The 20,919-nt window shown below is 36.3% G+C and overlaps 1 protein-coding gene across 3 annotated transcripts in view; it reads left to right on the top strand.

Annotated features, from left to right (window-relative positions):
• The window catches only part of LOC124166592 (U4/U6 small nuclear ribonucleoprotein Prp31), a 33,128-nt gene that overhangs the window by 6,471 nt on the left and 5,738 nt on the right, over positions 1 to 20,919 (top strand). For all 3 annotated transcript variants that reach the window (XM_046544171.1, XM_046544172.1, XM_046544173.1), the window contains exons 5-7: positions 10,173 to 10,342; positions 15,180 to 15,337; positions 15,449 to 15,589. In XM_046544171.1, the coding sequence (XP_046400127.1) occupies positions 10,173 to 10,342; positions 15,180 to 15,337; positions 15,449 to 15,589 (469 nt within the window). The remainder of the gene's footprint in view (positions 1 to 10,172; positions 10,343 to 15,179; positions 15,338 to 15,448; positions 15,590 to 20,919) is intronic.

Genomic DNA, 20,919 nt, shown 5'->3' with positions numbered 1-20,919 from the left:
GTGAAACTGCGGAAGTCGAATATCAGAAAATACTTGGTTACTTTAAAACGCGCTACTTACCTATTTCGTCAGCTGTAGATAGAATTTTTAAATTATAACACACTATGAATTCCTACTTTCTATCACAGGTTTAATGTCCTAGAATTTTACAAGAGGGTTTGAAAAAGAATCCTCAAATTTAGCTAGAGTTTATACACAATCAATCACCTCTTTTTCAAAATGCTATTGAAGTTATTCAAGGTGATAAAATTTTGGCAGTCGAAGTGGCGAATGAAGTTTAAAATATCTGAATCAAAATCGGTCAGAGAGTAATTTTCTTCAATTAACCAACGGTAAGAGCATAAGTGAGCTCAAAGCGGGTGCAATAAATCGTGCAGATATCATGAATCACGTTAAAAATTTCTATAGTAACTGCAAAGATTATTTAGAAGAGTGGACGCTGTATTAAAATTATATTGAACATTTTCATTGGATTACATTAAAACATGAACTTAATTGGAATCATATTCTAAAATCGTTCGATCATTGTGCGTAAAAAAATTTCACATAATAATAGTTCCAAATATGATCTTTTTAATGAGGTATCATTATTAAAGAAATATATTGGTTAGAAAAAGGTAAAATCTTGGGCTTCAGCACAAATCTTGATGGAGTACGAATGGTTATAAATATTTCATCATATGAAACAAAGCATATTCCATACAATGGTGCTCTAAAATTAAGGAATATTCTTTGCCCTTACCACAAGCTCGTGCTGCGACTGAACGCATTTTTTGCTACTGTAAATGAAGTGTTTGAATCAGAAAAATCACCATCAACTGTTGAGACTTTGAATGTGTGAAATAGTATAACTAAATAAATTCGTGTGAAAAATTTAATGACCTTTTCCGCAAAAGAAATGTAGAAAAAAATCACTCAAACATAAGAAATATGCCAAAGAAATAAAATATACTTAACTTCATTTTTAATGCGTCATATTTGTAAATTGTAATTGTGTTGACATTAAAAAAAATATAAATATTAAAATACTATTTTTGCGTTGTAAACATTAGTTTGATTGAAACCATTTCTGCGGTTGGATGGTTGACTAGCACAATTAAAACTCCATGTTCACATTTCAGTTTATTATCCTATTAATTTTGTCGTTTTATGATATTTCTCTTTAATCGTCAAATTTTTATCACATTGCATGATGCAATCAAAATAAAAGCTGGATTCATCCATTTCTTTTATGTTTTACCTTATGGTTTCGGACATAGCCAATATATTTTTAAACGGAGTTTTGTCTTTCACTTTGGGCGGCAAATAAAAAGAATGTTAACAGAAATAAATAATCAACTGCGGCGTGCAAATATGAGGGCATGGGAGTCCTGTCGTAAAATATTGCGAGGAAATGGAAAAATTTCGGAAGGAAGGGGGGGTAAGCGTGTTGCATATTTTCTCTATGACCTTTGACCCCCAATATGACTTTCGGAGGTCAAAATAAATTGTTATACGGATCTATGAACTGCCTAACCGACTTTGGCACCCTTCAAAACCTATGGTTTTACACGTCGGTTGTCATGATGGCCCAACGTTTAACTCTATGACCTTTGACCCACATGGAGACCTCGGTGGGCAAAAAATCAACGATACGGATCTATGAACTGAAAAACCGACTTTGGCACCCTTCAAAACTTAAGGTTCAACACCTTTGTTGTCACGATGGCCGGACGTTTACCTAGGTGACCTTTGACCTCCATATTAACCTTGGAGGTCAATTAGTGAATAATACGGGTATTTGGACAATACCAATGACTTGGGCACCCTATAAAACCCATGGATTGACACCTTTGTCCATATGCTATTCTTTTTGCCACCCTTATGACCTTGACGGTGACCTTACTGGATCAACGGTTGCATTTTCGTAAATAAAAGTGTTATTTTCGGGTTTCTCGGGTCCGAAACCCTAGGAATTGACATATTGGTCAATGAAATTCAGACTTTTTTCGATCTCGACTTTTTTAACATTTAAACCCCATCAGGGAAAGGCAAATTCAAATTTTTTGTTTGGACCCACATTGTGAGGTCAAAAGGTCAAAATTGTAAAATATTGCTTACACTATAAAAATTTAGGACCTTTCCCCATAAGTGTACCAATTTTCATGAATATTGCTCGATGAAAAGTTACTAAAATTACAGGTCAAATATGACACACGACCCTTGGGACAGTCTGTATATTCATTATCTAGGAATGTCACCGTTAGGTTACTCCACTAGTAAATAAGTAATATTTCTAAAATAATTTTGCCTTTTTATGAACCCTTCCCTACACCCTTTGTGAGATATCGTGGGGTTTTGCTCCACGCCTTCTTTCTTATCTCACGTAGGATTTTTCAAAATGCGTATATTCAGTTTAAATACGTGGCTTCATTGTGCTGGATTTATAGATAAAACGATTTGCTTAATTATTGTTATTAAAGATTAACGAGATCGCAATAAACTGGTTTTTGCGGAAATAATTAAGTGATACTTGCCCCCCCTGCCCCTCGCTGGGTACGCCCATGTTTGCATATGGCATTCTTAATCTATGTATTTAATACGATCGCTTCTCATTTCATCTTGATTTATTTAGCTTTTTGCGCAAAGTCAAAGCTATAAGATGCCTTAGTTCATCGTAAAAATATATTTTTTAAGTCTACAATCATTTTTCGTGCCCAATGTCTTCACTTTTCAGCGACTTTGCAGCGTATGAGCGTTAAAATATCTCAAGCGCTTATACGGAATACCGTCTGCTTTCCCAACCGTGACGTCACGCTCCCTCATCCCACTCACTTCCCTGCCGTGCGATGTTGGCCACAGAGTTCTGCCCGAACGGCAGGTCTACTTACATATATCGTCTAAGGGAAATGATGTGAAATAGCGTATCGCATTTGTTTCTGCAGACGAAAAAGGTGGAAGGTGGCGGAACGATCCTGCCTCGGAAGACTTTTTATATGATACAATGCAATGTCTTAATTATCTACACTAAAATGTCTGCTCAAGATTCTTAACGATGTGATTAAAATTGCCTATGTTTCAAAAAAGTTCAATTTTGTGTGTTGAAAAACGTTGAAAATTGGTAATATAAGAAAAGATATTAACTTGTTATTATTTCATGGATAATATAATGCAGATATTATACTGATCTCACTTAACACGTTCCGTGCTGATGACGTAGCGTCTACGTCATGGCAGCCACTACCCAGTGACTGATGACGTAGACGCTACGTCATGATTCCCTTTTGCGTTATATTCCGCCCTGAGCGCCAGCCACCGCTGTTAGGGCATGGGATAGGGTCAGTCACCACTCTTTGCCTGTTTGCCGTGCGGAAAGCTCCGAAAAATTTTTTTTTCGATTTTTTCTGTGTTTTTCTATTTTACCTAGTTTTTCTCTGCAAGGACGTCTTTGGGAGTGGCTTTTTACAATGTATTTTTTATTACTTTCATTTTATAATGCAGAAAACAGTTATATATTCTCACAATTTTTATTATACCTTAAAAAAAAACTTTTACAAATATTCAAAGCGAAATAATAAAAAGATACTTTTGCATTTGACGAGGATAGGTAATTACTTTATTACAAGGTATTTTATCTTTATTTATGACTTTTAACGCAATGATTAGATTGTGCTTATTTAATTGGTTTTTACAAGAAGGAATACAAATATTTTTCCCTTGTTGTTATTTTTATTTTTAACTTCAATTAACGCTATCGTGGTAAATTGCTTAGCTGGTTGCCTAATTTCGGACATACTCCAGGTATGTGTATTTTTATCCTTACGATATTAATAAATGCTTCCGTTTTTATACTTTTAAAGTTTCCGAGTGAATTTTATTTGCTATGATTTCATCATGGCAAAATTTGTTGTTATCCCTGTTTATTTGCTGCTATGCATGAAATAATAAGTGTATTTGCATAAATTTTACAATAACTTCAGTGAAGTCCTGGTTCCACATTGCAATTTATTTTTACTATTTACATTTCATGCACAATAGCCAGACTTCCCCATCCTTATGTTCACTAGCATTTGAATTAGAGACTCATTACTTGATTTTTTCCATAATATCTGAAATACTTACAAGCATTCTATTTGGCATCCTCCCCAACAAAAAAAAAGCCTAATAGAACAATTTCCACTAACCCAGTCACATGTCGCCGAACTCGGAGAAACTGATCCGGCCCGAGGATATATACATCCGAGGATATAAAATGGGCAATACGTGTCCTGAAGGAAATTTACTAGATGGAAATATTTAACCATAGAAGAATTTCCCCACTTTTTGGCCTTATTTTTCATACAAGAATTATCAAAATTTCCCGTATCTTCAATAATTAAAAAGCTCAATCTTTATATGACTTGATTGCTTCAGGAGAGAGAAGTCGCTTGATCAATTCATGTCGATTCTCCAAGCCCTTCAAATCAACAAGAACCTATCTACGTTCTCTGACTCTAACACTTCTCTGGCCCACTGATTATTCAAAATTAGCCCCATATAGACGCATTCAAGGAATCAATGGAAAAAGTAGTGACCCGCTCACGTGACCTAAGTTTGGAAGAGTCTATGGTTCCATGGAGAGCTAGGCTGGGATATAGTGAATATGTGAGGGGAAAGCGCTACAGGTACGCAATAAAGTTTTATATGTTGACGGAAGCAAAGGGGTTGGCGCTGCAGGTCCTCCAACTCAGAAGTGTCTGGAAAAGGGCATTCGGAGAAGATGGTAAAGAAATAATGGAGGATCATTTAGACTGAGGCTAATCCTTTTATATTGATAACTTTTATAACAGTGTAGCCAGTTCTAGACTCCATCCAAATGGGAAACCTAACTTGACGGGGACACTGAGGAGAGGCAAGAAAGTTATTCCTCTTTTGGTGCTCTGCTATGAATTAAAGAAAGGTGAGGTGGTGGAGGCCTTTCATGAGTATAAAATCGGTATCCTAAGGTGGATGGATAAGAGGGAAGTGCGGATGATCATCGCTGAATTCAGTGCAAAAAATGAACGAATCTACGAAAAAAGGAGGGTGCACGCCGAGAAAGCCACATGCGGTGGTTGAATACAGCAATTACAATTGTGGCCTCGATCATTGGGATCAAATGATATCTGACTTTCCCATTGAAAGGAAATCCATCAAATGGTACTAAAAATTGGGAATCCACCTACTGAAATCACTGTTGCTGAACGTAATTTTTATTCAAAGAAAATTTTTGAAAAATTCCTCTCATCGACTTTCTAATTCCAGTTATAGAATCTCTTATGACAATATCTGTCCCAACCTTCGATCCCTTTGAGGAGATAGTCATCCTAGCCTGCCTCAACCAAAACCAAGGGCTTATTAGGACATTAACCCGATTATATGAAAAACACGATAGACAGAAAAGACGAAAACAGAAGAGATGTAGGCAGTGCTTCAAGAAGAATGTCCACCAGGACACATCATATTATAGCCCCACCTGCCTACCTGATCCTCGATTGTGTCTTTACTGTTTCCAGAAGTATCACAAGAATTTGTGATGCAGAAAATTATTTACCCAGCAGAAAAAAATTATTTTTTAATGTTTACCTTTTATATTTTCTATTTCAATATTTATTTATATGCGAAGTATTTAGTAACTGAAAAATTATTCTAAAAATGCTGGTCAATTTTTGATTTGTAAAACAATATGTTTCGTTGCAACAATTCTTCGTTTATACAAATTCTCCCTTTCATTTATAAACCAATGTTTATCATTATAAAATCTTATCCAAAGGATATCATATTTTTCATAATAATTTTTCCATAATAGGGAGCAACACATTTGCTGGAAATATTGGTAATACTCACAATATTTTCTTTTGAGCAATAAAACATTTAAAATCGTATTTGAATGTATCATTTCCAGATTATAAAAATAACGTTTGCTGCATTACTATTTCCATTAGTTTTTTCGAGAAAGTGATAAAGTCTGAACGGGTTTTCGCTACAGTACTGACAAAGAGCAAAGAAATGTGGGAATCATGTAGGTGTGTTGCGGGAAGGTATCAAAGGTTTGACAGGATACTTTGAAAATTTCAAATTTTCAAGAAATGAAGGGTAATTTAAAAAAAAAAAGTGCGAAAACATGTAGCAGGCATCACAAGTCATAAGATCACGTCGTTAAAATAATAATAAAAAAATACAAATTTTTGCCAAAAAGTCAGCCACAGGGCAATTTCTTCAAAAGACGGTCAGCACGGAATGTGTTAAGTAGAACGAAAGCAAGTAGCAAGAAACTGCAACTGATATAACACGCATGGGTAAGATATGTAACAAAGAAATGAGGAAGCATATGCATCTGATGGACCCTAAGGTCAACAAAACTTACAAGTATGAATTTATTGATTTAACATTCTCAATAATGACTCTGAAACATGAAAAAGAATGCATAATTGTTTAAATTAAATAAACCAAAAGTGCAGCATCAGCTTTTCACATATGTCATCACTAACAGTGCATTACCTGCCTATGCTAATTGTAAGCTTCTAACTCTTCATGTTCTGCATTCCTTGGGCGCTTTTACTGTGCGTAATGGCGGGGTCTCGGAATAGCCTGTGCACACTTTAAAGCCATTCCACTGTGGCTATTAAAAATAGTAATTGCACTCATAGTATTCATTTTAGGTTTCATAATCTGGTGCAGGTAATGGTTCTGTTTACAGGCGGTCCACAACTTCCGTACACCCAACTTTCGTGCACTTGACTTACGTACAATTCACACTTTCATACATTCCAAAAAGACACCTTGTATTTGACTTTCGTACGCTAAAGTTGGACTTTCGAACGTTTTTCTATTTGAGTTGAGTCAAAGAGAACCAAACTGCTCACTGTAATGAACCGGTTATAAAATGAACAGTTCTCTAAAACTCCCAGTTCACTGTTCATGACTGCACTGCAGACGTGCAGCGTATTCGGTCCATCAGGTATGCTCACCAAGAGGTATTTTGAATTGCAGCGTACTCCATCAAGTGCATGGTGGCTACAATAGATGGCTGGTAAGATGCAGACCATCCAAGGCCACCGAAGTGTGCCATAGACGACCGATCCTTACCTACCATTCCCCTCTGTCCATGAAAACGTACAGGATAGCTGCTGAACGGTTCAATCGCCCTAATATTTCGAACGGGTGTTCAAAATATTAGGTTCGTCTTAGCCGTTCTTTTTCACAGGGTATTCATTATGCAGAGGCCGTTCTTTTCCCCATGGCATTCATTTTTCGGAGGGTATTCTTTTTTCGTTTCTTCTGGCTGTTCATTTGGGATCTCGCGTTCATTTTGATTTCATGTTCATTTGAACATTTGCGTTCGATGAACAGGAAGCGATGGTTAGGTTCACAGTCAATTTACGGGTCGGTTATCTATTCGTAATTTGTGCTATGGTTCAAAGTTAATTTAAAAATTAGGTTAAAACTTTATTTTGATTAGTTATATTAATGCAAAAATCTATTTCAGCAAATGGAAAAGTTAAACGTGAATTGTTTAACTATGTTATATCCACTATACATTTTGCTATTAAATTATTTGGTATGGAATTAACTTTTAACTGGGTTTATCTGTATTTTACCCTACGTTGCATTAAGAGTTCTGAACTGATGAATTTGAGAAACAAAAATTTGGCTTCGACTTTCCTCAAATTACTTGTTTGTAGTGTAATTAGACATCAAAGGGGATGGACTAGGTACTCTTCCCGAGAAAGTCTACCCACAGAGGCATACATATATCTATGATTTTGGAAGGAATGAAAACAATACGTTACCTACAGCGATTTTATTTGATGACATTAGGTTTTTCATGTCGTGGAATTTTATGTATTTTATCTTGACCACTTAGCTTAATTGCACTTAAATACACCTCAATGCATTAACTTTTTCTTTGCTTTCCATGTTTAATATTTAAATATGGGTGCTTTCCAATCTCGTATCTGCGCTGATCTGTTTTAAACTGTTTAGCTCAAAGCGTGTTCCAATCGCAGGTGTGACGTCATCTGCGCTAAACAGATGGGAACACATCCTGCACCATTGTTCGTCTGCGCTAGTGTGTTTCAATCTGTTGCGATGTGAGCTAATCTGCGCAAGGTGATTGGAAAGCACCCTCTGTTACAGAATTCGATAGGTGTAACATATTTTACTATTCTTTACATTCTACCTTACCTCTACGCTAAACCTTTTCTGGTGCTAAATATGCTAATAACTTCAGGTGCTGGGATGTTAAGTATTAATTCTGGTTTATTCTTCAAGTGAACAGCAAATATTGTCAAGCACACGGATTAATAAGTAAAGGCCCAGGACAGAATTTGCTTAAAATTACTGTGACCAGATGCACAAACCATATGGTACCACACTAAGATTTCATTTATTTCTAAACGTCCGATAAACATATTTTGAACTGTTCTTTTTACTGAACAGGTTCAAAGTGAACTATTTAACCAACCTCTATTTTCCGTAAGTAATATTTTGAAATTCCTGCGATGTTTACTGCATATTGTAACATTCAGCTGTTTCATATTGCGGTATATGCAGACAATACTAATGCATATAATCGAGGGCAGTGCTGAATAGCTAAATGTCATCAACTTGCTGACATTTAAAACACCTATTGAACTTTGTTTTACTCAACTGTATAAATTTTTCCATGTAACATTATAAGTGTGTTTTTTAGCAATGGTTATTACATTTCAATTATACTTTGCAATATATGTAATGTACACTTGAATTTTAGAGGCAAGTCAGTAATTTTATTGTACTACTACACAAATGTAAAATGGATTTTTACCTGTTGATTGAACTAAAATAATTAAATAGTGAATACCAATAATTTAGTCATATAAGGATCTTGGTGGTCTGATTTGGCTCCAAACCAAATTTATATATAAATTTATATATATTTTTTTTATATAGCCATATATTTTCAATTGGAGTGTCAGAAAAGGTCTACATAGTGAACAAAATTTTTTTGTTTGAATAAAGCCTTGAAATATGTACTTTAGATGAGGAGCATAGTTAATGAGGTACTGTCAAAGAGAGAATAATCCATAAATTGCTATTTATTAATGACGGATGTATTTTGAAATTCCAAAGCCAAGTTTTAAATGCAATTCTGTATTAGTATGTGCTGAGAGAGGTGGAGGGAATGCCTAAGGAGATGGCCAGCTTGAGCAGCCAACAGTCACAGCTTGCAGGAGAAAGGCAAAAAGGGAGCCAGCCCATAATCCTCACTAGCCCATCCCTCTCCCTTTTTCAAGTACACACATGCAAACTTATGTCCCAAGTGCTATGCTGTCATGCTGAGGAGATGCCTACATTAGAATGTGACTCTATTGAAAAAGAGGAATTGGGTGGTTTCCTATTATTTTTTATTGCCTATATTGAAAGATTATTTCTCCTGGAGTACGCATTTAGCGCTCTTAGATTTTTAAATTACGGTATCTATTTTTTGCGATTAAATGAAAAGTGAAAATTTTCAAGCGCGCGAAAACGCGACGGCTAAGTAGGAATGATGGGAAAAGTCCGAGTGACATATTTCTGGTTCCAGCTATCGGCGTGTGAGGTGACCTTGGGGCGAGGCTTTGAGCGCTGATAAGATGCAGGCTGCTAGCAGGTAGCGCTTGGCTTAAATAAGGATTATTAATACCTTATCAAACGAAGGAAACTTTCCAACCATGGGCAGATTTTAATAAGCGATTATTAAGAGATGTTTCCCTGAAGTCTGTGCCTCATGCCTGCATTGGTAATCTCAGACGATGTAAAACTCCTATCTACTCGTATAGAAACTAGGTCCCTGTGACGTCACATGGAGTGGCATCGCATGGGTGCCAATCTAGCCTTTTTCAAATGCGGTTAAAATTGACCATTGCCATTCGTCTAAACTGGGATTTCAGAAACCAAATATTGTGTATATTATGAATTCACTTATGGTGGGTAACAAATCGCAATCAATGCCTTTCGTTTTCTTTGATGAAGGAAACTACCCTATTGTATGGAGGAGCACCTTCTGAGATACTTGGTATTTGTGGCTCACTGTACATGTCCAGTTTTATCCCCATGTGTGTCATCTACATCCGAATCATCCTGTGCCCAATGCATGGATTTGTGTTTCTAGAATATACCTAAGAGAATGTTTCTGTACTTTGCCCGTTTAGGCAGCTGCTCACTGAGGAGGAGTGGGAGCGGGTGCGTGACGCGTGCGACATGTGCTCGGAGCTAAATGACATGAAAGGCAAAGTTTTGGAATATGTTGAATCAAGAATGACGTACATTGCACCAAATTTGTCTGCTATTGTGGGTGCATCGACTGCTGCTAAAGTTATGGGTAAGTTTTTTGTTTATAGCATTTAATTACTACAGACACAAAGCTTATTAATCATGTCTTCTTCTCGAAATACTACAGCAAGTGCTATTTTTTATTATTTCTGTTGATCCTACGATGTATATATTGATAAATTTGAACCATATACATTTATGCATGTAATTTTGAATCCAAGTTGTCATAAAAACATTCCTTCAAAATTTTACTCCAGGTTTTTATGCATTCATTGAATGAAATAACTACAACGCTGTTCGAGACAAACTTGGAATCTAGGGGAATTTGGAGCTAATCATAGGTTCATACACAATGCCCTCTTTCCTAAGTCTATATTTGGGGGATTGTATGAATGCCTTTTAATTTTTTAATAATATATAATAATATATAATTTATTCCATTTACAATCAAATATTACATTTTAGAACATACTTAAATATTTTGGAATATATAGGTACCCCTTTTAGTAGTTTTGGGGCTACCATCATAAACTTTTTACATAGGTCTGGTGCTAGCACACATGAGAAGTAAAATTTCTTTGTATTCAGTTATTTGTTCTATTGCCGATTGCATTCATTATTACAAAACGTATTTCAAATGTTTGGACAAGGATAACTATTTTTCTTATTTTTCTTATATAAACGCATAATTACATACATAGAATATACAATATACCTTTTATTGTAAACTTTTTAACCCACCTTTCTTAGTAGAAACTCTACTTCCTCACACATCATAAGCCATTTTTTAACTGCGGATTTAAATCCCCATCTTTTTTCCGAGTTTGCTACATTACTCGGCAACATGCTAAACAATTTAGGCCCTAAGTAATTGTATGACTGTCGATAAATTTCGGTCGTCGGCCTAGGTATATGGAAGTTTCTCCAAGCTCTAATGTCATAGTTTTGTGGTCGGGCCTTTTCACCACTACGGTTATAGAATATTCTAAGGACTTTATAAATGAATAAATGCCTTAGTGGGAGGACATCTAATTTTTTGAATAGAGGAAATGAGTGGCTTTTCCTATACGATCGTGTTATAACCCTGATAACCCTTTTTTGCGCCACTATCAATGGTTTAATGTTGATAAAATATGCTCCACCCCAGCAGGCTATTCCGTATTGCAATCTTGAATTAACGAGAGCATAATATACCATTTTTAACACTGATTCAGGGCATATGTATCTGAGGAAGTAGAATTTTCTTACAATAGTAATCATTTCTGATTTTAATTTATTTATGTGAGACTTCCATTTACAATTTTGGTCAAAATATATACCTAAATATTTTATGTGACTAACCTGTTCGATCAAAATACATTTATCACAGGAAGTAACATTATCTTTTATACAATTTGCACATTGATAGTATAGTTTACTTTTGTTTGAGGTAGATTTACTCATGCTAAACATAATATATTTCGTTTTTTCACTTAACAACATATAATTAGCCGAAAACCACATATTGAGTGTTAATAGATCACTTTGTATGTGTTCATATAGATCATCAACACTATTAACAGAGTAACTTAGTGCAGTGTCATCTGCGAATGACGTTAATTGACCTTTAAACCTGCCAGCACATAAATTGTTTACATATATTAAAAACAGTATGGGTCCCAACACAGAACCCTGTGGGACACCACAGGTGAGTCGAATCTTTTCACTGTAGCAATTTTTGAGACGCACACATTGATCTCGATCACAAAGATAACTTTGAAACCAATCATATGCGGTTCCACGTATACCCGCTTCCCATAATCGATTCATTAGTATGTTATGATTAATGGAGTCGAAGGCTTTGGTAATGTCTACAAATAAGCCAGCAACTCTACAGTTCTTATTCAGTCCGTCGTTCAGCTCTGAACAGAATTTTAATAATGCATCCTCTGTACTCTTACCACTCATAAATCCAAATTGGTTTTTATTGAAAAAACTATGCTGATTTAGAAATTTAAGAAGTCTGACTTTAACAACTTTTTCTAATATTTTAGCAAATACAGATAATAGGGATATTGGTCTGTAATTATTTATGTTCATTTTATCACCTTTTTTAAAAATTGGTATCACTAATGCAGTTTTTAATTGTTTAGGAAATATTCCAGTATACATACTTAGATTAGCAATATGGGCAAGGACCTCCGAAATATTTGCATTTACTTCTTTTATAACTTGTGTGGAAATATTATCAACACCTTTAGATTTTTTAGACTTTAATTCCTTAATAATGCTGCTAATTTCTTTCGCATCAGTAGGAACAAAAAACAGTGAGTCAATTGAATTGGAGGTTGGGAATATTTCTTTGTATTTATTCGTATTACTTTCGAAATAATTGTTCTGGGTCAATTCTTGAATTACTTTACCATAATGTGAACTAAATTCGTTTACAATGTCCTGGCACTTAGTGACAACGATACCATTACTAGTTCTAATTTTTACACAATTCTCATTTCCTTGCTTTCCTCCCGTGAGTGAATCTAAAATGCGCCATTGAGCAGCGGTATTATTGACATTACTATCAAATAGGTCCCTGTAATACTTTTCTTTGCGCTTTTTAATATCATATTCTAATCTTTGCGTGTACGATACGTAGTACCTATTTAGCTTTTCATTTTCAGGGTGTTTCCTCATTTTTTTATACAGAAAATTTCGCCTAGAAATTCTCCCGCACAAAGCGTAAGTCATCCATGGCCTCTTCATTCCTCCCGATCTGTTACTGTCTGACACGTATTCAGCTTTTTCAATGCAGCATTTCAATTTATTTATAAATATTTCATAGGCTTCATTGACATTTTGTTGTGAATAAACATCGTTCCAGTCACATCTTAGCAAACTATTATTTAGATGGTTAAAGTTTATCCGGCAATGGCTTCGATAAACTCGTTCGTATATATTAATGGGTACATTAATATTTAAAGAACATGATACAGCATGATGGTCTGTTAAACCCCAATCGTCCGCTCTTCCCTCATACTTATAGTTATCTCTACTTCTGCAAAAAATGTGATCTATACATGTACTACCCGTTTTGCTAATTCTAGTTGGTACTCGAATAAGCTGGTCCAGTCCATGACTAGCCATAAGGGTTTGATATTCAAAGGAAATATCGTTGGGTTGTAATATACATAAATTAATATCACCAATTACAATTAAATTCCTCTCACTAGAGATGGTTAATACATTCTCCAATTCACTCAAAAAATGTTCAACAGGATTAAAATTAAGTCTATATACACCAATAATGCTTATCCAAGAAGAATCATTTATCCCTACTGATATTTTAACCATATCAGCAGTTTTTAATTCACCCAGATCAATAGAAGAACACTCATAAGTATCTGCTACATATGCAATAACTCCTCCAGCCCTATAGTTATTGTTACACACATCAAAACTCCGATAGCCAGTTATTTGATACATAGATACTTCAGTGTCATTGACCCAAATTTCTGTCAAAACAATTACAGCGGGTTTTAAATCGAGATTAATTAGTTGAAATACAAATTTATCAAAATTAGCTCTTAGACTTCTTATATTTTGATGCAAGACAAGGAACCTGCCACCATTAAATTCACTATCATTAACAGTACTCTGCATTTTGTTAGTAAAGATAGGTTGAAGACATACATAACTCACTCACAGAATGCTTACAGTTTCTCCAGGTCATCAGAGGATTTCAGAGTGATTACTTGATCATTCTCCTTCTTCCTCATGAGTATTGTCCCATGCCTTAGCCATAAATATTTGTATCCCTTTTCTTTCTTCGCAAGACGCGCAGCAGCGAAGAGTCTCCTCCGACCTGGACTCAGGCTCTCGTTTATGTACACCGGAGTATCGGTCGCCAAGCCCAGGTGCCGTGTGGAGAAGGTCCTTTTCACTCGCCTCTTTTGAAGAATTTCTTCTTTTGTATACCTACGGACGAATTTGACTATGATACCTCTCGTTCCGCCTTCGTGTCCCTTCTTTCCCAATCGGTGGCATGTGTTCACCATATCGTCGGTTATTTTAACACCAAGGGCGTCCCCCACACTTTTCACGATTTCTAAGGTATTTTCATTTGGTTGCTGGGGAATGCCGTGTATTTCAAGGTCATTAACGCGAGAATATTGCTCTTGGTCGTCTAACCTCTTTTCTAATTCACTCACTCGAGATTTTAAGCCAACATTTTCTTGCCTAAGTAAGTCTATTGTCGCTAAATATTCAGCAATCTGCGTTGAGTTTTCTTGAAGCACTTTAGTATTTTCATCTAATCTATTGTGCACAAACTCAATAGCCTTGTTCAAGTCCAATTCCATGCGTTTCCTGTCCTCTTTAGCTTCTTCTAGAAGGTTTATAATATGAGAGATACTAGCAGTGTCCGTATCCGCCAGTGGAACTACTGACATGCTCTTACGTTTTTCCGCAGCACAGGTAGGACAACGCCAACTTTGCTTTTCAGTGCCAATATACTCGATATCCTCTTTGGACAAGTGAACACAAGTAGCGTGACACTGAGTTTGACATTCACTGCAGGTAATCCTTAGCTGGCGCTTAAGAACATTCACATTACATACACTGCAATTAGCCATTTTAAACTGCGGTTTCCACTTAATATTAGTAACTCGAGCTTCTAATTTGAGTAGAAAGTTATCCTCGTAATTGAATGCACTTATACTCTGGACGCAACTGAACACATCATTAAGGCACCTGCCTGTCTCGAGCGAAGCACCAGCCCACGTCTGTCTCGCGTGGAAGCTCAAACATGACTGAATTTTATGTGTCATAATTTCTTCAAATTAGCTACTTTTGCAAAAGAAAAACTGAAATGTTATAAGTTTTTTGATAAAAATGAGTTCATTCTTGTGTAGGTGTCGCTGGTGGGTTGGGTCGCCTTTCAAAAATGCCAGCCAGCAATGTTCAAGTTTTGGGATCACAAAAAAGGACTCTTTCTGGATTTTCACAAGTGACAACACTGCCTCACACTGGATTCTTGTACTATTCTAGTATTGTTCAAGATACTCCTCCGGTAGGTGGTGTTAAAAATATATATACTTGCTATATTTCCTTATACGTTACTTATTTACTCTTGGATTTCAGCATGTTTATTACAATTTTGCCACTTTCACTTACTCTCAAGGATTTACGAAGAAAAGCTGCTAGGTTAGTTGCAGCTAAATGTACCTTGGCAGCACGAGTTGATGCTGCTCGGGAGAGTGTTGATGGAGCTATTGGGAAAATGTTCAGGGAAGACATTGAGAAAAAGTTAGACAAACTTCAGGTATTTGGCTTTTTATGTTTCTGATCATGTTTGAATGAATTAGTTGTTTCTTTGTGTGTGAATGTGATCCTAATCTATTGAACTCAACATTCATGAAAAACTTCCCTTGCAATGACTCATGTATTTTATTGCTGCTATTGTCATGCCAATCAAAAATTCCAGAGTAAGAATATCTAATGTGGGAGGCGTAGTAGTAATAATAATTTTTATTTTTCCTATATATCACATGTACAGGTGACATTGGAAGTCGTCAAAAAAATAATAAAAATAATTAACAATCTATATATGTATATAAAAGAAAGTCGAAAATCGTGTTAGTTAGAACACTTACAACTCGAGAACGGCAGCACCGATTTTAGTGACATTAGGCTCTTTGGATTCGTCTCAGCCCCGGATAACATAGAGGACATTAAAAAATAGGAAAAGTTCTCAAAATAAATTCAACTTTATCTTAGAGATATGTTTTTAGGAGTTGATTGTTAAGACGGTCAAAAAATAAGATTTTTTTGTCGTTTTTACGAATGTATTGACTGATCTTTTTAACATTATAAAAAAAAATTAAATGTTCAAACATGTTATAAATATTAAATTAATATTAAAATAGTATTAAAATAATTGAATTAGAGGTAAGCTCAGCTCGAATTGAGTTGTCAACAAACACATAACTACCGTGTGTGTGTAAACAAATCTCCAAGCAATTGTTGATTATCAGTAATGTCCGTGTACTCTGCATGAATTTAAATCTTTTAACTTTGTAATAAACGAAGACGAAGTCACCAACTATCTATCTGAATATTTAAAGTCCTTGGTCGCTCATGGCTTACCACGGCACAATTTACAGCTAAAGCTAGGCTCTGTGTTCATGATCTTTCGAAACCTAAACCAGCCAAAACTATCCAACAGAACGTGTTTGGTTATTAAAAAAACTGATAATGAAAGGGATTCACGCCACTATACTCAAAGGAAAATTCAAAGTTGAGGAAGTTCTCAATCCAAAGATTCCATGATCCCAACTTATATGCCCTTTTGAGCTTAAACGTATTCAATTTCCAATTCGTGATGCATTCGTGATAACGATTAACAAATCGCATGGTCAGTTTTTGTGATGTTTGTTCTCATGTGTCAGTGAAAACCCATGATTTTCTCATGGTAAATAATATGTGGTATGTTTACGAGTCGGTAAACCATCCACTGTATTTCTTCCTTTGCTTCAAGGGCGCAGCTAGGAATTAAGGATAGGCGCAGCTAATACTGGTATGTCTGTACGGTATAGAAAACTCGCCAAGGTAAGCGAGAGGTGTGGCGGCCCTCCCTAGACATTTTTTAGGATAAAAGGTTAAAAATGGTAGGTTTTGCGGCTGTGTGAACAGTTAAATATTTTGTGACTCATCCGTCCCCCTAATATTAATAACCAAATGTTTTATAAAAAGATTCTCTGAGCTTTTGGGGGGGTTTTAACCCCCAAAAACCCCCCTTGCTTCGTCCCTGCTTCGCTTCGCTATTTTTATTTTGCTTCATTCGCTTTATCTTGCGTCTGATAACAAAGCAAAAACTGTTGTTTATCAGAAGGCGCTTGACGTAAGACATTAAACCCGAATGTGTAGGGCACACCGTGGTGCGTTTACGCATGCAGCACGTTTACGCAGTGCATTTTTTCCAAACAGAGATACTATAACTGCCACGCCTAAAGTCATTTGATACGAATGCTGCTTCATAGGGGCTTTTCGTACACTATTTTGAGCATCAGTCAAGCGTCGGTCTAGCGTTGCGTTAACCTGCCCCGTGAACTAGCCAAGTTTACGCTGCGGACTTAGACCTAAAAACATTTTTTTACGGTTAATAACGCAAATAGCCAACAACTGAATGCGTATAATTTTTATTTCATCAATATTTTCTCATTTAATTTATAATAAATCAAATATGATTAAAGCGATACAGCCGCTCTTTATTTATAAATAGTGCAACTAAACTATAACTTCATTGAATGTTAGGCGGTACGAAGTTCGCCGGGTCAGCTAGTAGGTACAATGAATGATGTATAGGAATATTTGCAATTTTTACAGTTTAAAGGAAAAGTTTCAATTTTTCATTGCTGATGGACAAAGATTGCTCAGAGCTCAACTTGAAATCCTTCAGGTTATAGTAGTTGTTTCCCATTAAATACTTCTTCTGACCATTCTTAAATGGTACAGGTGGAAGACATTTGATATTATTTGGTAATTTTTTGTATATTTTTGATAGGGAGAATAAGGGTCCTTTTTGGTAGTAAGTGTTGGGGTAGTCTTTGAGGTAAATTTCACTGGTGGTTCTGGTTGAGTGTTTATTAAGGGAACTATTTTTTGAAAGTATTCAGGGTTATTTTTAACAAAAGAGTCACATTTAAGTATGTATGGAAGTGATAGAATTTTCAGGTCATTATAAAGAGGTAAGCCAGGTGATCGCATGGAAGCTCAGGCCATGGGTTTCACTGCACGTTTCTGCATAGAGAAAACTTTGTGGCAGCAGCTAGCATTATCCCAAAATATGATGCCATAAATTAGGTGAGGATATATTATGGCATAATATATCATCTTCAGAGTATCAATGGTAGTCCTTCGGCCTGCTTTCTTATAATACATAGGCCAGTGGATAGTTTATTCATTACATAGTTAATATGTGATGACCAGTCAAGGTTGTCAGAGAGGATAACACCTAATAATTTTGTTGAATGCGCCCGAGAAATCACATGAGGACCAACGTTTAAGGTCATATTTGAGGTACATACGTATATTGAGACCGGTTACCATGGAACTGAAGAAAAACTGTTTTGTCAATGTTGACTGGAGGGCTTCATCATGACATCATTCAGACATGCTGTTGATACTGCTTTGGGTGGTATTAACTAGTTTGCTCCTATTTACCTCACTTGAAATGATTGAGGTGTCATCTACATACAGAATAGCATTTTAATGCGAATAATTTCAGGTTGCGTACTTTGGAAGAGAAAAATGCTCTGTTCGAGGTTGGCTACTTTGATGTTAATGATGGACCTCAGGGTTGAGGGTGAGTAATAGAATTGTTTATTGAAGCTGTCTGCAGTGATTGATGGATCAGAACGAGGATTGCCATTGAAGAAGATGGAGGGGGTCAAGCTTCCACAGGAGGATTTTGAGTTATCTTTGATCACTTTCCATGAGGCCTTTATAATGTTGTTTAAATTTTTAATTTATGTATCATTTTGATCCTACGTTCATTGTTTTCCATAAATTTAATGTCTTTCTTGGCTACTTTGTAACTAGGAATCGATTCAGCTCCGCCAAGTAATCAACAGTAAAAAATTTGTAATAGCTAAATTAGGTACTCTGCTGATAGCAGAAATCCTCGTCTTAGTGACCAATCATAGTGAATCTTCATTACCTTCTCTTCATACTCTCCAAAATTCTTTATAATTCAAAGTTTAACATCATATCAGCAAAACTGTGAAGCAATTCCCCGCAATCCCTAAAATACCCTCCTCACTACCCTCAAGGACTATGTACTATGCGAGCACAATTAAAAAATGCTATTTCCTACCCCAGATCCTTTGAATCTCTTGGCAACCATTAAAAGCTCTCATGTACAGACTCCTATGTCAAAAATAATATTCCGCTCTGAATTTTTCGATGCAGCATGTGTGTCCTCGCTCACTCATTCCCATGCGATGCTTTTATCGTAGGTATGTAAATCGCCCAGGGTTATTATTTTTGGAGGAACTGAAGATTATATACATTAAGTAAAATATTTATATCATCGCCATTACTCTCCAAAAAACCCTTAGACTAAAGTCAGGCCGGCAAGAGATGTCCCGAACAATTCTCGGCAGCCGGACTTTATAGAGGGGTGAACTTAATGCACCCGATCGTTTGAGCACGATCCGAGGCAGAGGGCTGATGGGGACTCGGAATTCAGAAGAGGAGAGCAATTGAAAAACTTCTGTTGACTGGATGCACCCAATTATACGGCAACGGAGAGTTGGGATGTGCGTAATGGGTGGAGTTTGCTCGCATGGAGGGGCGGAGTGTAGTCAGTCTCAGGGGCGTAGTAGTGTTAGGTGGTTTGGCTAGTGCATCATGTCTGGGAAACGTAAATATTTGGACATTAAAATTATAGACATTTGCAAAAGTAGCTTCACTTTAAAGACTGATATTGGAAGGTGGTTTGGTATCTCGTCATTTATGTAGTTCACAATATTTAAGAAAGGTAAAATTTGTGCAATAGTGAACGAACTAGGAACACCTTGCAGCCAAAAATATTTGCGGCAAGGGGAACATCCACAAATGGAATCTGCACTATTCAAGTGGTTTTGTCAACAAAGGTCTGCAGGACTGCCCATAAACGGTGCGATGTTAAAGACGAAAGCTGACAACATTTCCATTGGGGAGAAATGTCCTTGCGAGAAATATCTTCGGCCACCAAATCATGCCATATTTCAGTGAATCTTTCAGCCAATTTTCTCAACTGACTTATGTACTGGTTAAACATTTGAAAACTCGACAAAACTGATATTGTCGGCTTGATGTATTCGCAAAGTTATCCGAAAACTTCCACTGTATGCCAAACATATTGACTCCGACTAGTTGCACTGTTTTTACATCTTTCTTCGGCGATCAAAAAATGCGAGAACGGGAATAAAATCACCGAAACTGAGGGAATTGTCAATCTTCCATCTTGATGGAGCGGTGGCGATTTTGAAGGTGGCATGGGCGCTTTTCCCAACGATTCTCTTGCATTCAAGGTGGTCAGCTGTAGGATCAATATTGAGGTGATTACGAAGGTGAATGACTATCTCCTCGGCAGTGGTGTTGTAGTGAAGGCGGCCAACATAAAGATAAGAAGTAAGATTCGCTGAACGTAATGAAATTTCCGAGGCGTGACAAGTGCCGATGATCCGTGTGTATTTTCATTTGCGGTTTCTGACTTCTTCAAAACCGTCGTTGGAATCATCGTCAGGGGTTGCAGGTGTGTCGTTACTACTATTTGGTTTTTAAAGATGTGCAGGATTGGAATCAATGAACCGTGGGTTTGTTTTGACTGATGACGTGCAAGTATCCAGAAATTGCACAGATATTTTTGCTGTTTTCCGTTGTAGTCCCTTCTAATCATTTTAAAGTTGGAGGACTGCAGTTCCTTAGGAGATTCACTTGAATGAGGTTTATTATTGGGAACTATTGAAGTTTCGATGTCATTGCTGTGATCCCTGCATTACCGAGGGAAACCCTCGCTCACTTTCACAGCATCAGAAAGACTTTTAACTTTAGGAGTGGTATTTGTTACATTGAGTAAAAAGATTCCATTAGTGAAATGCTACTCCT

This window comes from Ischnura elegans, chromosome 10, assembly GCF_921293095.1.
Source record: "Ischnura elegans chromosome 10, ioIscEleg1.1, whole genome shotgun sequence".
Lineage (NCBI taxonomy): Eukaryota > Metazoa > Arthropoda > Insecta > Odonata > Coenagrionidae > Ischnura > Ischnura elegans.
The sequence above is the reverse complement of the archived record's forward strand: the minus strand, read 5'-3'. Positions and strand labels throughout refer to the sequence as shown.